This window comes from Triticum urartu, chromosome 2 (genome assembly GCF_003073215.2).
Source record: "Triticum urartu cultivar G1812 chromosome 2, Tu2.1, whole genome shotgun sequence".
Taxonomy (NCBI): domain Eukaryota; kingdom Viridiplantae; phylum Streptophyta; class Magnoliopsida; order Poales; family Poaceae; genus Triticum; species Triticum urartu.
The window spans coordinates 744,845,337-744,867,413 of NC_053023.1; the positions used below are offsets into that span (position 1 = coordinate 744,845,337).

Below are 22,077 nucleotides of genomic sequence, written 5' to 3' on the forward strand. Positions count from 1 at the left end.
GTGATGTGCAAATTCATATAACCGGATGCTGGCTATACTACTACGGTACTCACACCCCAAGAAGTGACTCGAAAATAAACGATTCATAAATTGAGTTTATGACATGCATATGCAAATGTACCAGTCATTACATACAACAAGTCATCAACACACAACAACAACGAGGATACATGTTGGATTACAGATTATTTCCAATAAAACATTCTAGTAAATACTAAAGTTTTTCTCACACAACAAATAACAAAGCGATGAAATGAACTTCAGCTCAACCAATCCTCGGCATTGGAAACGCTTGCTTTGAACCATAACTGATTCTCTAGGAAGGGCCTGCTATTGTCAATCTCGAGACCAATACAGAAATGATCATCCAGGCTAAAGCGGCCTATATCAGGACGCATATTGTGATAGCCAGGGTAGAGAACCATTGGAATGTCCGAGGTATAGATACAGTTGCTTCTCATAAATGGTAGTAACGTTGTGTCAACAGCAGCTGGATCGCCTTTCACCATCATTGGATAGTTTTGTCCAAGGAAGAGCGAGTTTTCTCCAAGACTATCAATATTGAACCAGGGAGAATGTGTTGGCGCTAGCACACTAGTATCCATCCCGAATACCCTGCAACTGATGTTGGAATAGGTCCGGAGAGTGCGACCCTGGGAGACAACTGTTGGAGATATGCCCTAGAGGCAATCATGTATGATGATATTTCCTATGTGTTTATGAATAAAGATAGTCCTTGGACATTATCAATGATGTGTATCAGCAAGTACGTGACTTGTTTGTGGGACTATGCATTGTATGATGACTATCCTAAAAGGTCCCTAGTCGAAAGGGCTGTGTGGACGCGCAGCTGACTAGACTAGCATATGACACGGTCGATGGCTTGGTCTCACTAGCCATGGAGCATTGGATGCTAACCGGATAATATGGACTTGGAAGGATCTGGTCGGATTCGACGTAGTCGGATCCGAGTCGAGATAAGGTCCGAGTCGGACAGACCCAACTATGAGACGCAGCGATATGTCATCTATGAGTCTCTTGTACAACATACGTTCTATGTCCTAAGACCTGAGTTGGCGCATGTACTCGGGATGGTGACAGACTTGCTTTGGACCGACCAAACGCTACTCCGTGACTGGGTAGTTACAAAGGTAGGTTACAGGCTTGTCCAGACCCATGCTGCGAGACATGGTCGAGCAAGATGGGATTTGCCCCTCCGATCAGGAGAGATATACTCTGGGCCCCTCGTGTGATCCGACCAGGATAAGCATGGCCATGCGACAAGGATTATGAGATAATCCGGATAGTGGTCGGCATCACTGGAACGAGAAAGAGGTCGGGCTAGCACAAGGATGACAGAATCGCCTTGTGCTCGACAACGTATATCGTGTGGCAAAAGGAATGGAAGTGTGATGTACAGGTTCGCTAATCAGCTTCATAGTCTGCTTGGTGTTTGGCATGCCTTGCTAGAGGCCGCTACCAACCGTGCAACTCGGAGGTGATCCGAACTGCAACCAAGCCGACTTGAACCTAAGGGGTTGCGCGCTTAAGGGAAGGAACCTGTGAGGTTGGATCCGAGGACACTGGTCGGATGTGATCCGAGCTGTATTCGGATTGTGGCCGAGTAGACTTATGGGCTTTAGGGTCCGTGCGAGGCCCAAGTGTTGAGCCTGTGACGGATGCCTATATAAAGTGGAGGTGCCTCACACTCATGTGGTTGATCACTTCGGAGCTGTCACTAGGGTTTGCATGTGTTGCGAATAGACACCTCCTCTCGCCGCCGGTTGTGTGATCGGACCTAGCAGTCCGCCGCACGACGTTCCTCCTGCACGCGTGGATACCGTTAGAGGCGGTGCACTTGCGCCGCTCCAGCGAACCTGTACGTGGGAACCGACGACCGGCCGCTCGAGGGAGATCGAACGAGGAGGAGACGATCCACGCGAACGCGCTGCCCCAACTCTTCTTCCGCTGCACGGCACTGCGCGTCTAGTGGTAACAAACTGTGATCCATCTACCGTAGCATGTTCTTGGCTGTTCTACGCGTAGGAAATTTTAATTTGCAGTCGACGCACCCTACCGTAGAACCTTACAACAACACCTGCTTCGTTAGTAACATCAGCAGTGCCCTATATACATACAAGAAGAGGTGATCCATCGGAATAAGTTGCTAGGTGCCACTGAGTATATAGGTCCTGCTGGTCCTCATGCTCATGATCATCACCATCGTCATCTCCCCCTTGGTTATAAAAATTTCAAGTATAGGTGGTGGAATGTGATAACCCACAAGTATAGGGGATCAGTTGTAGCCTCTTTCGATAAGTAAGAGTGTCGAACCCAACGAGGAGCTAAAGGTAGAACAAATATTCCCTCAAGTTCTATCGACCATCGATACAACTCTACGCATGCTTTACGTTTGCTTTACCTAGAACAAGTATGAAACTAGAAGTACTTTGTAGGTGTTGTAGGCTAGGTTTGCAAGATAATAAAGAGCACGTAAATAAAATCTAGGGGCTGTTTACATAAATACACAACTAAGTTAGTTTTATTAGAGAGCTTTTTGTCACAAAAAAGTTATTTGTCCCTAGGCAATCGATAACTAGACCGGTAATCATTATTGCAATTTCATACAAGGGAGAGGCATAAGCTAACATACTTTCTCTTCTTGGATCATATGCACTTATGATTGGAACTCTAGCAAGCATCCGCAACTACTAAAGATCATTAAGTTAAAACCCAACCATAGCATTAAAGTATCAAGTCCTCTTTATTCCCATACGCAAACTACCTACTTACTCGGGTATGTGCTTCTGTCACTCACGCCACCCACCATAAGCAAATCATGAACATATTGCAAACCCTACAACAGGGATCCCTCATGCTTGCGCGACACGGAGAGCACCATAGGACCGCACCAATAATAAAACATGCAACTCAAACCAATCATGATCATCAATCAACCCATAGGACAAAACGGATCTACTCAAACATCATAGGATAGCCATACATCATTGGGAAATAATATATAGCGTTGAGCACCATGTTTGAGTAGAGATTACAGCAGGGAGGAGAGGTGTTACACCGCTGCATAGAGGGAGAGAGAGTTGGTGATGACGGCGGCGAAGTTGTTGGTGTAGATTGTCGTTGCGATGATGGCCCTGGCGGCGTTCCGGCGCTAGAGGGAGAGAGCCCCCCTTATTCTTCTTCCTTGACCGTCCCCCTAGATAGAAGAAGGGTTTCCCATCCGGTCCATGACTTCCATGGCGGCGGAGGGGCGGGAGCCCCTCCGAGATTGGATCTCTCTTTCTCTCTCTCTCTCTCTCTCTCTCTCTCTCCGTGTTTCCTTCTGTTTCTGCGTTCCCAGATTCTGGCCTTTCACTGTTTCTTAAATTCCCGGAGATCCATAACTCCTATTGGGATGAAATTTTAACACGATTTTTTATTCGGATATTAGCTTTTTTGTGCCAGAACAAGGGCAGAAACCGCCTTACGGAGTGGCCACAAGGACCAGGGGCGTGCCTCCCGTCCTTGTGGGCCCCTCGGGCATCGTCTCGCGTTGATTCTTTTTCCCAAAATCACATATATTCCAAAAATAATCTCCGTAAGTTTTATACCATTTGGACTCCGTTTGATATGTATTTTTTGTGAAACAAAAAACATGCAAGAAATAGGAACTGGCACTGGGCACTAGATTAATATGTTAGTCCCAAAAATAGTATAAAAAGTTGCCAAAAGTATGTAAAATTTGTAGAATATTGGCATGGAATAATAAAAAATTATAGATACGGCGGAGACGTATCAGAATGTCCACAAGACCTTGGAAACACAAGAAGGTTAATTAGTAAAGGGAAACTAGCTAACCCGCATGCATGTGGATGAAACAATTATAATTACGGTGCAAGACAAACATACCGAAACTATAAGGATTCCATGCAAAACTAGTGCCACGAGTGGTGGCAGCAAACACAAGACCCTCGTCTTGAATTGCATCATAGTACTCATCTGTGTACAGAAACTGATTTTTGAGCAATATCCATCGACGCATGGAAGTAAGGACGGCAACAAGCTTGTCGAAGATAGCAACAACTTCATAGTTCATGTAATTCCAAGAGCGGTTAGGAACTCGACAAATTGCTATCTTCCGTAGGTGACAATCACCATGATTGTATTTGAACGTACGTAGATCATCTATGTGCTCAACCTCAGGGCACTCTGACATTTTTGGAAGTGGAATCCGCTGACGAGTGTACACATTCACAAGTTCCCACTCGCAGTTGTACCCAATATAAACAACCCAATCTCCATTTGCGCTTGCCCAGGCCTTACCCTTAAGCGATGGCATCTTAACATCACACGAATCATTATCAAGTGGCATCAACTTGCACAAGGCAAGGCTTCCATCGTCCCCACGCCGTCGACCAGCGTCATGGCGAAGAAGATAGGGGAGATCAAACTGCTCCTAGACCCTTGGGTTCTTTGTAATGATGTTATTAGTTGAGTCGAGAATGGCCTTGAACGAACCTGCCATGCTAGCCGAGGTGATGACGTCGCACCGATCAATGAGTTCCTCCACCACGTCATCTTTCAGATCGGGGCAAGAATAACGGGGTCGTTTTCGGCCTGTTCCCTCCATGGAGAAGACGATCGAACAATGGAGAAGGAATGGTGAAGGCAAATGGAGGAGGGAGGAAGAACGCGCGACAGAAGTTCCAAATCAAGAGGGAAAGGCGAAGAGGCGGTGGACGGTTGCCATGGTACATGAAGGGGCTAGTGGGGAGCGGACGGTTGCCACAGAGGTCACACACTGACGACAAGGCCGTCCTGTCAGACCTAGCGCCCGCGTGGGATGGCCTCCGTCCCCCACACGAGCGAAGCCACTTCGCACCCCCACACGGTTGGTCCGCCACGCCGCTAGGGAAACTCGTGCTGTCTTACATCTTCATTTAGGCCAACTCCATCGCATGCAGCTCGGACGCGCACTTGCCCAGCCCCCTTTCCCTTGGCGCCCCCGAGCTACCCAACCACGGCTACCTGTTTTGCGCACCCGGCAGCCGGATTTGGAGTGGATCCGGTCGGGCTTGAGCTCGCCCGGCTGTGCGAGGCCATGCCGCGCCATGGACTGGCCGGGCATCGGGCCGGAAGGCCCCAGCAAGGCCGTAAGGCTGCATGCAGGTACTGACTCCTCCTGTAGCTGCTCGGATCTACACTGTCGGTGCTCCACCAGCAGATACATGAATGGCGGTCGGCCGGGCTCGGTGCTGGCCCAAAAGCTCGTCGGCGCACCGTTGCCACTCATTATGTGCGACGAATGCCCAAAGAAGGTCTTATGCTGCGTGTCTACAATGCCCAAACATCCCAGATGGGTGTTCATCAAGTGCTTAACCGATGGGGTATGTGCTACTTTAGCTTCGGTTGTGCTCTCGGATTTGACTAGTTGTGCTAACTTAAAATTTTATTGTGTAGAATTGATGCAAGTTTTGGTATTGGGAAGAAGAGTACATTGATATATTGATAGAGCGCAATTTAGTATATTTTCGTCACTTTTAGCTAGCATAGAGGCTAGAGATGAGACTAGTGCACTTTTTGATAGAATAGAGGCTAGACATGAGACTAGATGCGAGGAAGCAACGTCTACTTCTTTACACTCGAAGAAGAAAGAAGCATGCAAGATCGAGCCTCCGCAGATCAACAATGAATGCATCGAGAAGGCACTAATCCAACTTACAGGAGCAGTTATGGAAGTTGGATATCTTCTAAAATGTATTCTTGTGGTTCTTGTTTTCTTTGGTCTTGCTCTTCTAGTCAAAATTTGGTGATGTATTTCCATGTACCAAAAATCAATGATGAAAAAGATATGTGTTTGCAAAGCAAAATGTACGCGAACGGGATGCGGTTGGGATGCGTCCGTGCTTTGGTCGCATGGCCACCGCATCCGAGAAATGGCCCGGACACGACCCCATTGCCCTACCCAAACGGACAGAATCCGGGCAAAACGGACGTCCATTTGGGGTCGTGCGCTGGAGTTGGCCTTACAAGTGGGACCGCAGTTGAGGAAACCGACTATCGGCAAACCCCCACCTCACCCGCCGCATGATGGCTGAGTTAGAGAAACGAGGAGGGAGAAGAGATAGTTGTAGCACGGACTCCAAGAAAGATGGTGTCAGATGGAAGTTGTGCTGGTGGCATGTGCCGTACTCCTGGATGTGAATGCTTGTTCTGGCCCATGCCACCCTACTATATATTGAGGTTTCGAGGTGCTGGTTACATACGACGAACACATTAACATATGGCCCACCTCACACTATGGCCAAATTTCCTGAAGTCTGTGCTAGGCTAAAAAGTGTTGTTTGTGAGGGTGGATGGCTAGTCTCAAGTTTAAAACTTGTTGTATTACGTATACGTAGACGTAGAGATAGTGCAACAGTTTTGAAAGTTTGAACCCAAACATCAGAGTGCAATTTCTATAGTTGATTGGACTCATCTGAGGACCTAGGATGATGGGATCCACAGCTACAGTAAAAACACCCGCCCGACGCGCAAAGCATGTGAAGCTAGTACAACTAGTAGTAGTACTATTGTTGATTGGACTCATCCGATAACCTGTTGCAATGCACGTACAATTATGTATTCGGGAATGTTTTTTTGCCTCGTCGCAGCACCCACTCTGAGAAGCGACTCGAAAGCCATTCATAAATTTAGTAAGTTTATCACAAGCATATCATTTAGCATTACATACAACAGGTCATCAACCCACAACGACAACGAGGATACATTATAAATACTAAAGTTTTTCTCACACAACAAATAACAAAGCGATGAAATAAACTTCAGGCCAACCAATCCTTGGCGTTGGAAATGCTTTCTTCGAACCAGAAGGGGGTCTCTAGGAAGGGCCAACTATTGTCAATCTCGAGACCAACGTAGGACTGATCATCCACGCTGAAGCGGCCTATATCAGGACGCATATTGTGATGGACAGGTACGGAACCATAGCAATGCCCGAGGTATAGATACAGTTGCTTCTCATAAATGGTAGTAACGTTGTGTCAACAGCAGTTGGATCACCTTTCACCATCATTGGATAGTTTTGTCCAAGGAAGAGCGAGTTTTCTCCAAGACCATCAATACTGAACAGGGAGAAGGTGTTGGTGCTAGCACACTAGTATCCATCCCGAATACCCTGCAACGGATGTTGGAATAGGTCCGGAGAGTGTGACCATGGGAGACAACACCTGCTTCATTAGTAACATCAGCAGTGCCCTGTATACATACAAGAAGAGGTGATCCATCGGAATAAGTTGCCAGGCGCCACTAAGTATATAGGTCCTGCTCATCCTCATGCTCGTGATCATCACCATTGTCATCTCCCCCTTGGTTATAAAATTTTTCTAGTATAGATGAACCTTGGAAACACAAGAAGGTTAATTAGTAAAGAGAAACTAGCTAACCCACATGCATGTGGATGAAACAATTATAATTACAGTGGAAGACAAACGTACCGAAACCATAAGGATTCCGTGCGAAAACAGTGCCAGAATTGGTGGCAGCTAACACAAGACCCTCATATTGAATTGCATCACAATACTCATCCGTGTACAGAAATTGATTTTTGAGCAATATCCATTGAGTCGAACTATTAAGGACGGCAACAAGCTTGTCGAAGATAGCAACAACACAAGCATTGCTATAACCCCAAGAGCAAGTGGGAACTCGACAAATTGCTATCTTTCATAGACGGCAGTCACCATGATCATATTCAAACGTACGTACAATACTGGTGTGCTCAACCTCAGGGCAGTCTGACATTTTTCGAAGTGGAACCCGGTGACGAGTGTACACATTCACAAGTTCCCACTCGCAGTTGTACCCAATATAAACAACCCAATCTCCATTTGTGCCTGCCCAAGCCTTACCCTTAAGCGATGGCATATTAACATCACATACCATTATCAAGCGGCATCAACTTGCACAAGGCGAGGCTTCCGTCGTCCCCATGCCAGTGAGCATGGTCACGGTGAAGAAGATAGGGGAGATCAAACCGCTCCTGGACCCTTGGGTTGTTTGTAAGGATGTTATTTGTTGAGTCGAGAATGGTCTTGAACGAACCTGCCATGCTAGCCGAGGTGATGACGTCGCACCGATCAATGAGTTCCTCCACGACGTCATCTTTCGGATCGGGGAAAGAATAACGGGGTCGTTTCCGGCCTGTTCCCTCCATGGAGAAGATGATCGAACAAGGGCAGAAGGAAGGGTGAAGGCAAATGGAGGGAGGAAGAGCATGCCACAGCAGTTCCAAATCGAGAGGGAAAGGCGAAGAGGCGGTGGACGGTTGCCACGGTACAGGAAGAGGCGCCCCGACCTACATAGACACCCGTTCAGAAATTGTACAAAAGGACTCGTCGTCGTCTCACTGACATGACATGTTGGAACGGGACCACATGTCAATGAAAACATGGTGTGTCATTTCTCGTGCAAAATGCGATCTGGCCGTGTTGGCCCGAGGTGCCGCATTATTTCTTGACTTTATTTTTTTAATGGCGTGCCGTTCAGTTTTGAAGCACGACTAACTGGTACTGTATGCAGAGAAAATATAAACTACTTTACCACTACTCCACCTCTATTACTTGTACACTACTAGAGTATTAGTTGGAGTAGATAGTTAACTTGGCTATGATGGTTGTCAACGTGGAAGTTCAGTACTCTATATCTGGATCAGACCTGTTACTTTGCTCTGAATGTTGAACTTTTCGTTTGAACGTATGGAATGGGCTGTTATTTTTTAAATGTGTTGTATTTGGCCACCACGGGTTTAGAGGCTGACTTGTGGGCCTACTAGGTTGACGCGTACACAATCAGGAGATGATTGTACGTGGAGAGGATGACAGCTGGGACCCACCAAGGTCATGGCAGCACGCAAGCAAGTGCCTCCTTATTTCAAGCCAAAAAATGATTCCTCCTAATGGATTTCTGACATCTGGGTCCCATGCCATTGTCAACGTAGTTAATAAACGAGAGAATTGCATAATGAGCGGCTGACACCAGGGACCCAGAAGCTCGCCCAGTTATTTTTTGTTTTTGAGATGGAAGCAGGGTGTCAACTGGGCTGTGCGGGGCACTCTGGCCTGTCTAGCCAGCCTTTTCTTTTATGTTTACCACAAGACCAGCCCAGTAGTTTTTTTTCTTTCTGAAAATGGCTAGCCCAGTTTTTTTGTTCTTTTGCAGAATACCCAACCGAGGCCTACTTGCTTTGTTAGCCCTGCTACGCAGCAAATCTTTCAAGACGAGGAGAGCTTCATTCGGCTTGCCCAGAAAATGAGATATCAGTAATGAGAAATGGGATGTACATTTTTAAAACACATTAAACCAGCAATTAGTTTCAATTTCTTTCGAGATTTTAAATTCCATTGATTTTTATGCATGGACAATTTGTTGGATTTTATATTAATATAAATTTATTTTTAAAATTAGTTTGAATGTGACTCGAAATTTTGGGATTAAAAACAGTTCGGACCGCACGGAAATATGCCAAATTTCATATAATTTTGTAACCATGGCCACAATGTGGGCTGTAATGCTAACAAAAAGAATATGGGCTCCAAAAAAACATTAAGAATTAGCAAATGGGCTGTAAATTACTAGAAATAATGGCAGATGGGTTGTATGCTGTTTTCCACAGATTTCAGGCTGACTTGTGTGCCTACTATAGGTTGACGCGTACACTTTCCTAAAAAACGTTGATTGATGTCTACTACACAACCTTCTTCTTGTAGACGTTGTTGGGCCTCCAAGTGCTGATGTTTGTAGGACAGTAGCAAATTTCTCTCAAGTGGATGACCTAAGGTTTATCAATCCGTGGGAGGCGTAGGATGAAGATGGTCTCTCTCAAACAACCCTGCAACCAAATAACAAAGAGTATTGTGTCCCCAACACACCCAATACAATGGTAAATTGTATAGATGCACTAGTTCGGCAAAGAGATGGTGATACAAGTGCAATATGGATGGTAGATATAGGTTTTTGTGATCTGAAAAAATAAAAATAGCAAGGTAACTAATGATAAAAGTGAGCGTAAACGGTATTGCAATGCTAGGAAACAAGGCCTAGGGTTCATACTTTCACTAGTGCAAGTTCTCTCAACAATAATAACATAATTGGATCATATAACTATCCCTCAACATGCAACAAAGAGTCACTCCAAAGTCACTAATAGCGGAGAACAAACGAAGAGATTATTGTAGGGTACGAAACCACCTCAAAGTTATTCTTTCTGATCGATCTATTCAAGAGTTCATAGTAAAATAACACGAAGCTATTCTTTCCGTTCAATCTATCATAGAGTTCGTACTAGAATAACACCTTAAGACACAAACCAACCAAAACCCTAATGTCACCTAGATACTCCAATGTCACCTCAAGTATCCATGGGTATGATTATACGATATGCATCACATAGTCTCAGATTCATCTATTCAACCAACATAAAGAACTTCAAAGAGTTCCCCAAAGTTTCTACCGGAGAGTCAAGACGAAAACGTGTGCCAACCCCTATGCATAAGTTCACGATGTTACTGAACCCGCAAGTTGATCACCAAAACATACATCAAGTAGATCACGTGAATATCCCATTTTCACCACAGATAAGCACATGCAAGACATACATCAAGTGTTCTCAAATACTTAAAGACTCAATCCGATAAGATAACTTCAAAGGGAAAACTCAATCCATTACAAGAGAGTAGAGGGGGACAAACATCATAAGATCCAACTATAATAGCAAAGCTCGCGATACATCAAGATCGTGCCAAATCAAGAACACGAGAGAGAGAGAGAAAGAGAGAGAGAGATCAAACACATAGCTACTAGCACATCCCCTCAGCCCCGAGGATGAACTAATCCCTCCTCGTCATGGAGAGCGCCGGGATGATGAAGATGGCCACCGGAGAGGGATTCCCCCTCCGGCAGGGTGTCGGAACGGGTCTAGATTGGTTTTCGGTGGCTACAGAGGCTTGCGGCGGTGGAACTCCCGATCTAGGTTATGTTCTGGGGGTTTCTGTATATATAAGAGGTTTTGGCGTCGGGAACAAGTCAGGGGGGTCTCCGAGGCCGCCACGAGGTAGGGGGCACGCCCAAGGGGTAGGGCGCGCCCCCCACCCTTGTGGGTGCCTCAGGACTCTTCTGGCCCATCTCCGATGCTCCGTGGTCTTCTTCTGGTCCAAAAATAATCTCCATCAAATTTCAAGTCAATTGGACTCCGTTTGGTTTTCCTTTTCTGTGATACTCAAAAACAAGGAAAAAACAGAAACTAGTTGTGTGCTCTAGGTTAATAGGTTAGTCCCAAAAATCATATAAAATAGCATATAAATGCATATAAAACATCCTAGATGGATAATATAATAGCATGGAACAATCAAAAATTATAGATACCTTGGAGACGTATCATTGATGCACATGCAACGCCGTGTCAACTTAGTCAACACACGAGAGTGGGAAACAACTGCTGAGTCTTCCCTGGCTCCGTGTCGTTCCCTTCCTAGGCCTCATCGTCGTCCACCGCTCTAGTGCTCTCGGCGCGGCGTGGTCAACGAACGACATCTATCGGAAGAGGACTGTACGTGGAGAGGCTGACAGCTGGGTCCATGGCCGCACGCAGGGAAATGCCTCCTTATTAACCGCAAAATAATGATTCCTCCACCTGACAGCTGGGACCCACACTACAAGAAATATGTCAACTAGTGACCTTCTGTCAGTGACCTTGGAAGAATTGGTCATAGATCTATGACCATTTGAGACCAGTTGGTCAAAAGCTGTTCGGGGGGCTCCAAACCCTAAACCATTGCGACCATTTTGGTCAAAAAGGTCGTAATTTCCTTACACGAAATGGTCATAAAGCAAACAACGCTAGTCCGCTGCCTTATTTCTAGTTGTTAACGACCAATATAGATGGTCATAGCCTTGTAAATTGTGGTGGGTTGCTATGACTAGGCGCCACCTCATCAGTTTTGCCTATGTGTCATGTCCATGTGGCAGTTTTTGCCCTAGGTTGTGAAGCAACCTATATTTCTGTCATTCCCAAAATTCCCAAAAAACATTCATAAATTCGTTGGGTCATATATTCGTCAAATATGTAAAAAACCTTCCTTGCCTAGTTCAAAATTAATTCAAAAATATTCATTTTCCTATTCTGTTCAGAACAACAGTTTGTGAAGGAAGTACCACTTTGGCATGTCCAAATAGTATCCATTTTCTACAGTGCTTTTCTATGCCCAAATAACCATCCTCCACCAAATGCCAGCTCAATCCATTCATTATTTTGAGCCCAGCTTGAACATTCGTATTTATGTCTAATGTAGTACTTTGCAAAGCAAGTACCACCTAGGCTCCTCCTTGTGAAGACGGTCTTCTTAGTAACTGATCATCCTCAGCCAAATCACACGCCCATTAGCCATGTACATTTCCTGTACCGCTAATCAAACACTTGGCTGCTAATTCATGTTTGAGCATCGATCGGTCTCCTCGTGAGAATCTTATGTTGTAATTTTTTTCCTAGCACCTACCTGGGGAGTTCCCAACCCACTAGACATGCCTAGGCCGCCCAGAACACGTGGCAACGCCACGGTCACACGGTGACCACACGGCGGGCATGCGAGTTTACGCGCTCTAGAGTTGGGGCCCTCGGCCACTGCCCAAACTTCGACGTATCGCCACCAAACCATGTATTTCTGATTAAATAGGTACTTATGTAACTAGAAGTGATTTTTGGAAAAAATAAATAGCAAACTATGAGGCAGTTGCAGTTCAAATTTGACCCGCTTCCAAGTGAATCGGCGAAAATTTGTCTTTTTCACGAGAGGTGGATCAAAACTTTTACACCCAACCATTTTGTCAATTATGCATTAAATATGTCCTAGTATTTTAGAAACATGATTGGTCCAATTTTGCAACAATTATTTTGGATGTCCTTCATAAAAAAACCTCCTTTTGGGCACTTGAAAAATGGAAAATGGTTTTTTCGTTCAAAGAAAATGAAAACTTCCTTAGGCAACATTGTTTGCCATTCCAATATGCACCCTTGTGCACAATATGAGATCATTTAAGCAAACTATGCCATGAATGTGGCCATAAGATTGATCATTTGGCTTGAAAGCCATTGATCTTCACACGTGATAGCTCGTTTCTGAGAACACTTTTTTTTAAAATAATTGCCGTATTACAAGTTTAATATTTTTTCTGGGAACTTGGCCACATATAATGACACAATGCGAAGGTTTCCCAATTTTTTTTTATTTTTTTTGAATTTTTATGCCCGTTTGAAAATGCGGTCAAAACGGCGGGAATGACCGTTCCTAGCTAGTGGTTGAATCTTGAAATTTTTTTGGTGTTTCTCTGATAAAATAGATACTTATGTACCTAGAAATGATTTTTGGAAAAAATAAAGAACAAACTAGAAGGCAGCTACAGTTCAAATTTGACCCGCTTCCAACTGAATCGACGAAAATTTATCTTTTTCACGAGAGGTGGATCAAAACTTTTTACACCCAACCATTTGGTCAATTGTGCATTAAATATGGCCTAGTATTTTAGAAAATTGATTTGGTCCAATTTTGCAACAAATATATTATAGGTCCTTCACAAAAGAACTCATTTTGGACACTCGAAAAATAAAAAATGTTTTTTTGTCAAAAAACTCATTTCTCACTACACCTTTTTGAAGATATTTATCTTTTTTCATGTTTGTTATTTTTTCTGAAAACTCATTCACATTTTGGTGACACAATGAGAAGGTTTTCTATTTTCTTTTTGAATTTCTCAGGTTATAAAATAGCTGACATGATTTTAACACATTATTTTTAGACAAGGATGACCAATTTAGATGATCATAGCATCATACTACATTCTGATTGGTCCGTAGACATTTCACGCGGATCGTGCATCATACGTCGTCGGATGCTCGCGGATCCAACGGCTGTCCTCAACCCTTCCACACCAACCCCAAAACCCTAGCTGGTCATTTTCCATCCCCCCCAATCTCCTCGCTGTCTCGCCCGAGGGAGAGAGAGAGAGCTGCCTCCTCCCTTCCAGATCGCCGCTGGCACCTCCCTCCGGCGGAGCTGGCCGCCGTCCATGGCCTCCCTCACGCCCTACTCCTCTCACCCCTCCCCTTCCCTCATCCAACCAAACCGCACGTCGATGGCCACATCCCCGCTCGATCTCGTCGGGAACGAGGCCACCTGCAACCACCGGCCTCCATCGATCCAACCATCCATCCATGCCCGCAGCAGCACTCCCGCCGCCCGTGCTCCTTCCCCAGCAGCGAGAGGCTTCGAGAGAGCCGAGGCGCGCCCCGAGCGGGGCGTTCCACCGTCCGTCCCAACCTCCTCCGCCCGCCTCCTTCTGTTTTCTGCGGGTCCTGCAGATGGCGGCGACGGGCGTCGGCGCCGGGTGCCTCGCCCCCAGCGTCCGCCTGTGCGCTGATCCGGCGACGGCAGCCCGGGCGTCCGCCTGCGTCGTCCGCACGCGGCTCCGGCGCGTCGCGCGGGGCCGCTACGTCGCCGAGCTCAGCAGGGAGGGCCCCGCGGCGCGCCCCGCGCAGCAGCAGCAGCAGCTGGCCCCGCCCGTCGTGCCCGGCTTCCTCGCGCCGCCCCCGCCCATGCCTGCCCAGTCGCCAGCCCCGACGCAGCCGCCCCTGCCGGACGGCGGCGTGGGGGAACTCGCCCCCGACCTCCTGCTCGAAGGTACCGCGGTTCAGTCGATTTCTTCCTGACGGATGTTCAGTCGATTCAGTTGTTGTATATATATGAGATATATGTTCGTTGTTCATCCGTCGTACGTACAGATTTACCAGCATACGCGGGCAGATCAATAGATTTTTCTAGACGTTTTATTGGATCGTGAGATGATTGATTTAGTACTGCTACTAGAAAGAAGACTGAAAAGGCTGGGCCAAGTGCACGCATGTTGGGAACGTAGTTAAATTGAGGAGTTTGTCCGTTGCTTGGCCTGATATTATTACCAAAAATGGTGTGAGTCCCTGTACTTATTATTAATGGGAAATCTTAACATCACACTGGGGTTTATTAGTCTCCAATTGTATATTCTTAGCACTCAACTGATTTTACTGATACTGTAGTGGACATGACATGTGAGCACCCCTCTTCAAGGAATGCAATGCTTCTTTCTGTTTTATATTACAGGAACTAGAAGGAGCTTCCACCTTTGAGTACAGAAGTAGTATCGAAATTGAAGACCCTAGTATTACTGTCTTGTTTTTCAATGGAATGGGAGGCCCATGCAGCAAGTCACATGGGCACCTGGGAGGCTGGGATCATGTGTGCTTTGCAGAGTACTAGACCCAGCTCACCCTCTGTTAGATTACTTGTTGGGCTGCTACTTTGTGTTTGCTGTGCAGTATATTAGACATCCTGAATTTGGCATCTAGCCAAGAACAGAATGCAGGTTGCGCCATTCTTATTATTGCTAAACTGTTGTGACACAATTTTTAAAGAATGCGATCTTCTAAGTATTAATCTGCTAATGCCTGTCCTCACTCTGGTCTTGACAAATATACCATATGAATATTTTCCATTTTGCAACCAGGGATTGCTGAGGATTCCATAGACAACATAATTGTGGCTGCAAGTGAGCGGCTGGTATTTCTGCATGTTTTATTACTAGAATTATAATTGATTACCCAGGGGTCAAGTTATGTTCCCTTCGCGGCTGGTAGCATCACCCCCTTTGAACGTTGTGTGACTGTTAGTTATGCATCTGAGTGTTCGGTCTGTAGGATAATAGGATCATCAACTCCCCTATTTCTTGTTGTTAGTAGTTAATCTCGGGGAAGAATTTTCATGGAAACATGGAGGATGATGCTTTTGCTGTGCAATTGTTTATCACCCCTCGTAATATGTATATTTAGCGGTTACTACTAAAAGTTTTGCATTTGAGTGCTGGGTAGGTAGGATCTTAGGATCATCAACTCTTGTACACTGTTTTAACTGGTTCTGCATCTGTACATACATGTGTACAGCCGTAAATCCAAGTGTACATGCTGTCTTTTGCAGGCTTATTTCAGGTTGTGGTTGTTTGTCCTAAAATATATCAGTCTATTTTTTTTATATCCTCGTCCACTAATCTGGGCACTCGATTTACTCGAAGCCTTGTGAATCAGGTTATGCAAACCTGTTGCATTTAGCACCATCAAAGCTTGTTACTACATCAGTTGCTTGCTCGAAGTGTCTTGTCCTTGGATTCTTTGATTTTATCCTGGTGTGCACAACGCTGGTATTTCTGGATAAGCTGAAACTAGTTTCTCCACCATATGATATCTAGCTGTTGGGTGCTAATTATAGTTACTTTATATGAAGAAACACTTACCTTGCAGCCATCTAATATGCAATTCTAATAATATGTGATGCCTGCTTTTTTTAGTTGTATATGCCATTCGTGCATGAATTCCTTTTCTTATGTACCAACTCCCTAATCAATGTTTTGTGTTTTCAGTTCGCTATCTTAGGAGAACCTGGTGTGCTATATGGGGAAGCAAAGCAGCAGCCCAGAACCCGACATGTGATTCCAGATGAAGGCACCACGACGCACCATGATGCTCCCTTGGAAGGTCAGCTCCTGGACCGCAACTTTCTCTCAATTTGTGCTCTGCTTGATATCAGTTCCTTGTATTGCTGCTGCATTAACGCAAGTTGCAATGTGCAGGGCTTCCGAGTCTGCACCCCGCCGTCCGGACGGAGCAAGGAGGGGGCATCGTCCATACCGCGGAGTTGGTTGAGCCTTGAGTGCGACCTGGAGAAGCAGTGCATCATCTAGGGTCATCTCTTGCTTGTGCGTGGTAAGAACAGAGCGCCACTCTTTGTCGTGCATGTATTGAAATGGCAGAAATGTCGAATACATGTTCGCTCTCAGCTGGGATACTTTTGAGGGAAGATACTTGGTTGTACTTAGTTATGTGATTTATTCATATTCGTGCTGTTTGTTAAGAGATATCGTTATGTCGTTGCTACTCCGTTGTGTATCTCTCTTTTCTTGTGTGCTGCATCATTGTAGATATGCTTGATGGAGTGAATGCTTTCAGTTCTGGTTGTTACAAACCTTTACTATGTACCATGCTTAGTGTTTAATGTACTGATGCATTGGCCATCGGAATTTGGGCGTGTATGCAAACATCACTATCAATTGTTAAATTTATTCTAAAATTTCTCATTAACTTCATTTCATACTGTGATTTTTGGATTTGATACCAATTTATTGTTGGCCTGCATGTGCTCTGTACCTTGCTGTGGTTTTAAGTAGCAAGTACCTTAGTACCTTTTCTGTCATGTGGTGTCCATGGATTGAAATGTTGGCTGTTATGTATTGATTGTAGTATAAAAAATGACTCAAACCTGAAGTACTTAAAATAGATTGTAGTTTCTTTCTTGTTTGTTTTGATACCCATATACCTGCCCTGTATTAGCTCTTTCCTTTTGTGCACGTTAATTCAACGTTTGTGTTGATTTGATGCCAATGTTCAGAAACAAGATTTTGATGGATGGGTTTATGTGTTCTGCTGGTATATATGCACGCTAGTATATATGCACACGGATTGGCCTTCATTATTTTGTATCTACTGTTAGATATATGCTGTTAGATTTGCTTTTATTTTGTACCTAACCATTTTGTTCTATAACGTGCAGATGCTGGTGTTTCATGTTTTGTCGCGAGCATCAAGACGAAGAAGTCGGAAGAAGCATAGTTCAAGCTCATCGGAGCTAGTTCAAGGAGTAATGAAGCCCTTGATGCTGATCCGTATTGGAACAAATTGAAGCACGAACTTGGCTTCTTTTATACACCGATGTGCCAGCTCTGATGTATAAGCTGGTGGGGGATAGATCCAGCATGGTGTGGGTACTGTGGAGAGGGGTATATAAGGAGCTGCAGCCTTCTCTCTGCACACAACTTGTAGGCACGCAGCTTCTCTCTGTTTCCTCTCTGCGGCAGTGTGCTTGTCAAGATCTCCCTCAGTTCTCGAGATCTGGTGAGCGCCTCCCTGATCCATGCATCAATTTTTACTTAGTTTGTTGTCTGGTATCACATCCATCATGTAAGTAGTGTGGTTTCATGTTGTAGTTGGCCTTTCTCAAGTTTCGTGGAGATACTGTCTTCAGATCTTAGAGTTCAATTAGGATCCATTGACTTTGCTGATCTGGTCCCTGGTTTGATTTGGTAACCTGACTCGTATTCATTGATGTCATAAATTTGTTCTACTAGGATTACGTTTTGTTTTACTGATTGCTCCTATAGCCGGTGAATCGCTGATTGTTGTGATATTCTCCTTACATGCAGTAGATCATCCGCATTACCCGTAGTCTGCAATAAAAGGCACATAGTTTATTTTATTTTTGCCACCTCAAGTTAGCTGATGCTATGAAGTTGCCAATATCTGACTGTTTACTGAATTTATTGGGGCAGCTTTGTTAGAACCTGGCTTTGTATGTGTCTGTCGTGTCAACCCTTTTCCACACTAGGATCTGAATCTTCGTTACTTTTGTTGACTCAGAAATGTCTTAACTATGTCTGATCTAACTGATCAAAAAAAAGAGAAACAATGTTTGTTCTAAGTAATAGTTTTCACTTCTTGTTTGACAGTCCCCTAAAGATCCACTTTCTGTGATCCCAGGTTAAGCGGACAAGATGGTGAAGATCTGCTGCATCGGAGCTGGCACATCATAAAAGAAGTCTTCTACTTGGACATATTTTGTACACCTGTAGAGCTTGTTATACTATGATCGCATTTGTATGTGTTGATGTAACAGATTGTTGCTTCTTGTTATTTGAAGTATTACACCTTTTTTCTGTCTATTTTGATTTAAATATTGGTTGTTTAATTATTGGCATATTGAAATATGAGGAACATGGCCATGACAACAAAGACCCACAAACCAGAATCGGACATTTGGGACCCGCTTATCAGAACCTGACAATTGGGACCCATTTGAAAAGGAAGAAAAGGGCCACAACCTAGAAATAAAAAGGCCGAATTTTATAGGGCCTGGCCTGTGTAGCTTACCCAAATTGAAAGAAAAAAACAACAAATGGGTTGAATTAATGGGCTCGGCCCATATAAACACCCAATTGGACCGGGCCGATTCTAATTTTTGATCTTTTCAATTGGTCGCAATTTTGCCACGTCAGATTGCCACGTCGGATCCGACGTGGCCTGGGCAGATAGCCAGTGACCAAAACAAAAGGTCATGGGTTCAACGACCTTCTGTTTTGGTCAAAAACGTCTACGACCTTCTCACATAGAAGGTCGTTAATTTCAATTTACGACCGCTAGCTTTTGACCTTCTGTTTTTGGTCATAAAAATGTCACGAATGAAAAACTATGACCTTTTAGCGACCAATAGTGAGGGTCACAAGTTGACATATTTCTTGTAGTGCCATCGGAAGGGCCTGTGTATTTCACAAAAAAAACGTTCCCCCGATGACAGCTATATCTTCACACACAAGGAAGTGCCTCCTTATTACGCACAAAAAAAATGAATACTCCCCCTGCTAGCTGGGACCCACCATAGTGGGAGGCTGACTTGTGGGCCTACGAAGTTGACGCGGACGGAGGGCTTTATCAACTTAGTCAATATGAATGATTCTAGCTCCAATGACTGTATGATGTCCATCCAACGGCCGTAGTGCTTCTTCAACCTCTGGTCTTCTTGCTCCAGCCGCCCAAACTAGCGCCGGTCGTGCCGCCTGCTCCTGCCTCCCGTGGCCGGCTGTGCTGCCGTGGAGGCCTGACCGCCCACCCTACTCCAACATCTGGTCAGACCATCCCTCTACTCACCCACACCCCCTGTTATTCTGCAGCGACGGCAGTCTCACACCGCGGCCGAACCAATCAACCCTCGTACTCCTCTCCGCGTGGGCATCCACTGCCGCGTCTTCCCCGGCTCCGCGTTGTCCCCTTCCTAGGCCTCGCCGTCGTCCACCGCCTTGGTGCTCTCGGCGCGGCATGGTCAATGTGGTCAAGGAACGACTTCCATCGGAAGAGTGCTGTACGTGGAGAGGCTGACAGCTGGGTCCACGGCCGCAGCAAGGAAGTATAACCTTATTACGTGTAAAATAATTATTACTCCACCTAACAGCAGGGACCCAACGGACGGGCCACCTTATTTCACGAAAAAAATATTTCCCCCTGACTGCTAGGACCCACCAGCTATATCTTCGCACGCAAGGAAGTGCGTCCATATTACGGGCAAAAAATATGATTCTCCCCCTGACAGCTGGGACCCACCAACTATATCTTTGCACGCAAGGAAGTGCCTCCTTATCTCCCTGACAGTCGGGACCCACCTGGTCGAAGCGTACGTACGTAGCTACATCTTCGCACGCAAGGAAGTGCGTCCATATTACGGGCAAAAAATATGATTCTCCCCCTGACAGCTGAGACCCACCAACTATATCTTTGCACGCAAGGAAGTGCCTCCTTATCTCCCTAACAGTCGGGACCCACCTGGTCGAAGCGTACGTAGCGTTGTCATTCTGGTCGCGAACGTGTACGTACATACGATCGGTCTGTCTGCAGGCTGCAACGATGAACCCTGGCCGAGTAAGGAAGGGCAGGTGTCGTAGTAGAGGCGCGCACGTAGCATGTCATGCAGTCCCGTTAATATCGTGTACGCGTACGTACATCCAGGGTGCAAAAAAGTAAATATGGCCATATACGTACATACGAGCGTGGTCTTGAATGCCTACTCACGCATACGTACAGCTAGGGCTCGTGTACATGGAGAGGCAGCGATGGCGTCATGTTCATCGGCAGCCAACCGGCTGGGTCAGAACGCAGAAATTGTGTCATCGTGTTCATCGGGATGCAACGGAATGCGTCGTGTTCATCGGAGCAAATCGGCTTGGACGGAACAACCGAAACGAGGCCTGGCGTACCATAGAACGGAGGAAACGGCCTTGTGTTTGACCGCCTACGATCGAAACGGATCCTGTTCACCGGGAGGGGTCTGGCGTACCGCAAAACGAAGGAAACGGACTTGTGTTCAAGTGTCTACGATCGAAACGGGGTCCTGTTGATCGGGAGGGGTGTGGCGTATAGCAAAACGGAGAAAACGGACTTCTCTTTGACCTCCTACGGTCGAAACGGGGGTCCTGTTCATCGGTAGGGTTGTGGCGTACTGTAAAACGGGACTCCACGGGCTACTGTTCATCCACCATCTACTGCCTTGCTCCAGCCTCCACGGGTTACTGTTCATCCACCGTCGACCTCCTCCAGCCTCCACCTGCGACTGTTCATCCACGGCGTCTCCCTCCTGCCTCCACCAGCTACTGTTCATCCACATGCTCCTGTTCATCCAGCCTACACCGCTCTTCCATCGGCTACTGTTCAACCAGCCCTCTCCACGGGGTCCTGTTCAACCACCCCTCACGGGTTACTGTTCATCCAGCCCCCCACCGGCTACTGTTCAACTAGCCCTCCACCGGCTGCTGTTCGTCCAGCCCTCCACGGGGTTCTGTTCATCCACCCCCAATCGGCTCGATCGGGGTCCTGTTCATCCAGGGACAACGGCCTCTACTACCACGGGGCCCTGTTCATCCAAGGACGACGACCTCTACTACCACGGGGTCCTGTTCATCCAACCCCCCAACAACGCTCACTGTCCATCAAGAGGCAGCAGGTTCGATCGGCTTCGGTTAGCAGCAGTAGCGAAGGAATCGCTCGATCGGGTTCAGTTAACAGCCAGGGATCGATCGATCGCTCGGGTCCAGTGACGCGTAGCCTGCAGTGCAATCGCTCGGGTTCAGTAGGCGAACGCCTCGCTCGGGTTCAGTTAGAGCCCAACGCCTCGCACTCACGCGCGTACATGTACGAGAGAAACGCGCATCGCTCGGCCCCGACCACCCATCGTAACCGGCAACTCCCCAATATTTTCCTCGCCCTCACTTCTACCATGGTTTTTTCCGTTATGGACGGCCCAAAGAATGTCATGGAGCTGCATCTCCGGCCCGTCCAGGACGAAAATCCCATTTTTCTGTCATGATTTTTTGTCATAGAAGTAGGAGCCCACCACATCTATGATG

The 22,077-nt window shown here is 46.1% G+C and overlaps 1 protein-coding gene across 2 annotated transcripts; it reads left to right on the forward strand.

The window, feature by feature from the left end:
- The first annotated feature begins 13,992 nt into the window (after window positions 1-13,992).
- On the forward strand, window positions 13,993-18,847 carry LOC125540436 (starch synthase 1, chloroplastic/amyloplastic-like). 2 transcript variants are annotated; one of them, XR_007297294.1, is made up of 5 exons: window positions 13,998-14,729; window positions 16,498-16,612; window positions 16,708-16,840; window positions 17,685-18,025; window positions 18,668-18,847. XR_007297294.1 is itself a non-coding variant. In XM_048704050.1 (2 exons), the coding sequence occupies exons 1-2, from the start codon at window positions 14,264-14,266 to the stop codon at window positions 15,675-15,677; spliced, it is 552 nt and encodes a 183-aa protein (XP_048560007.1). In that variant the 5' UTR covers window positions 13,993-14,263; the 3' UTR covers window positions 15,678-16,488. The 2 variants fall into 2 exon arrangements, 1 of the variants encoding a protein (XP_048560007.1); XM_048704050.1 differs by lacking the exons at window positions 16,498-16,612; window positions 16,708-16,840; window positions 17,685-18,025; window positions 18,668-18,847 and adding an exon at window positions 15,592-16,488 and having other exon boundaries at window positions 13,993-14,729.
- Window positions 18,848-22,077: the final 3,230 nt, after the last annotated feature.

Bases quoted from the DNA above. Each gene is read 5' to 3' on its own strand.
- LOC125540436 (XM_048704050.1), top strand. From the start codon at position 14,264: ATGCCCGCAGCAGCACTCCCGCCGCCCGTGCTCCTTCCCCAGCAGCGA. The intron at 14,730-15,591 runs GTACCGCGGTTC...TTTTGCAACCAG, and splicing joins CCCCGACCTCCTGCTCGAAG to GGATTGCTGAGGATTCCATA.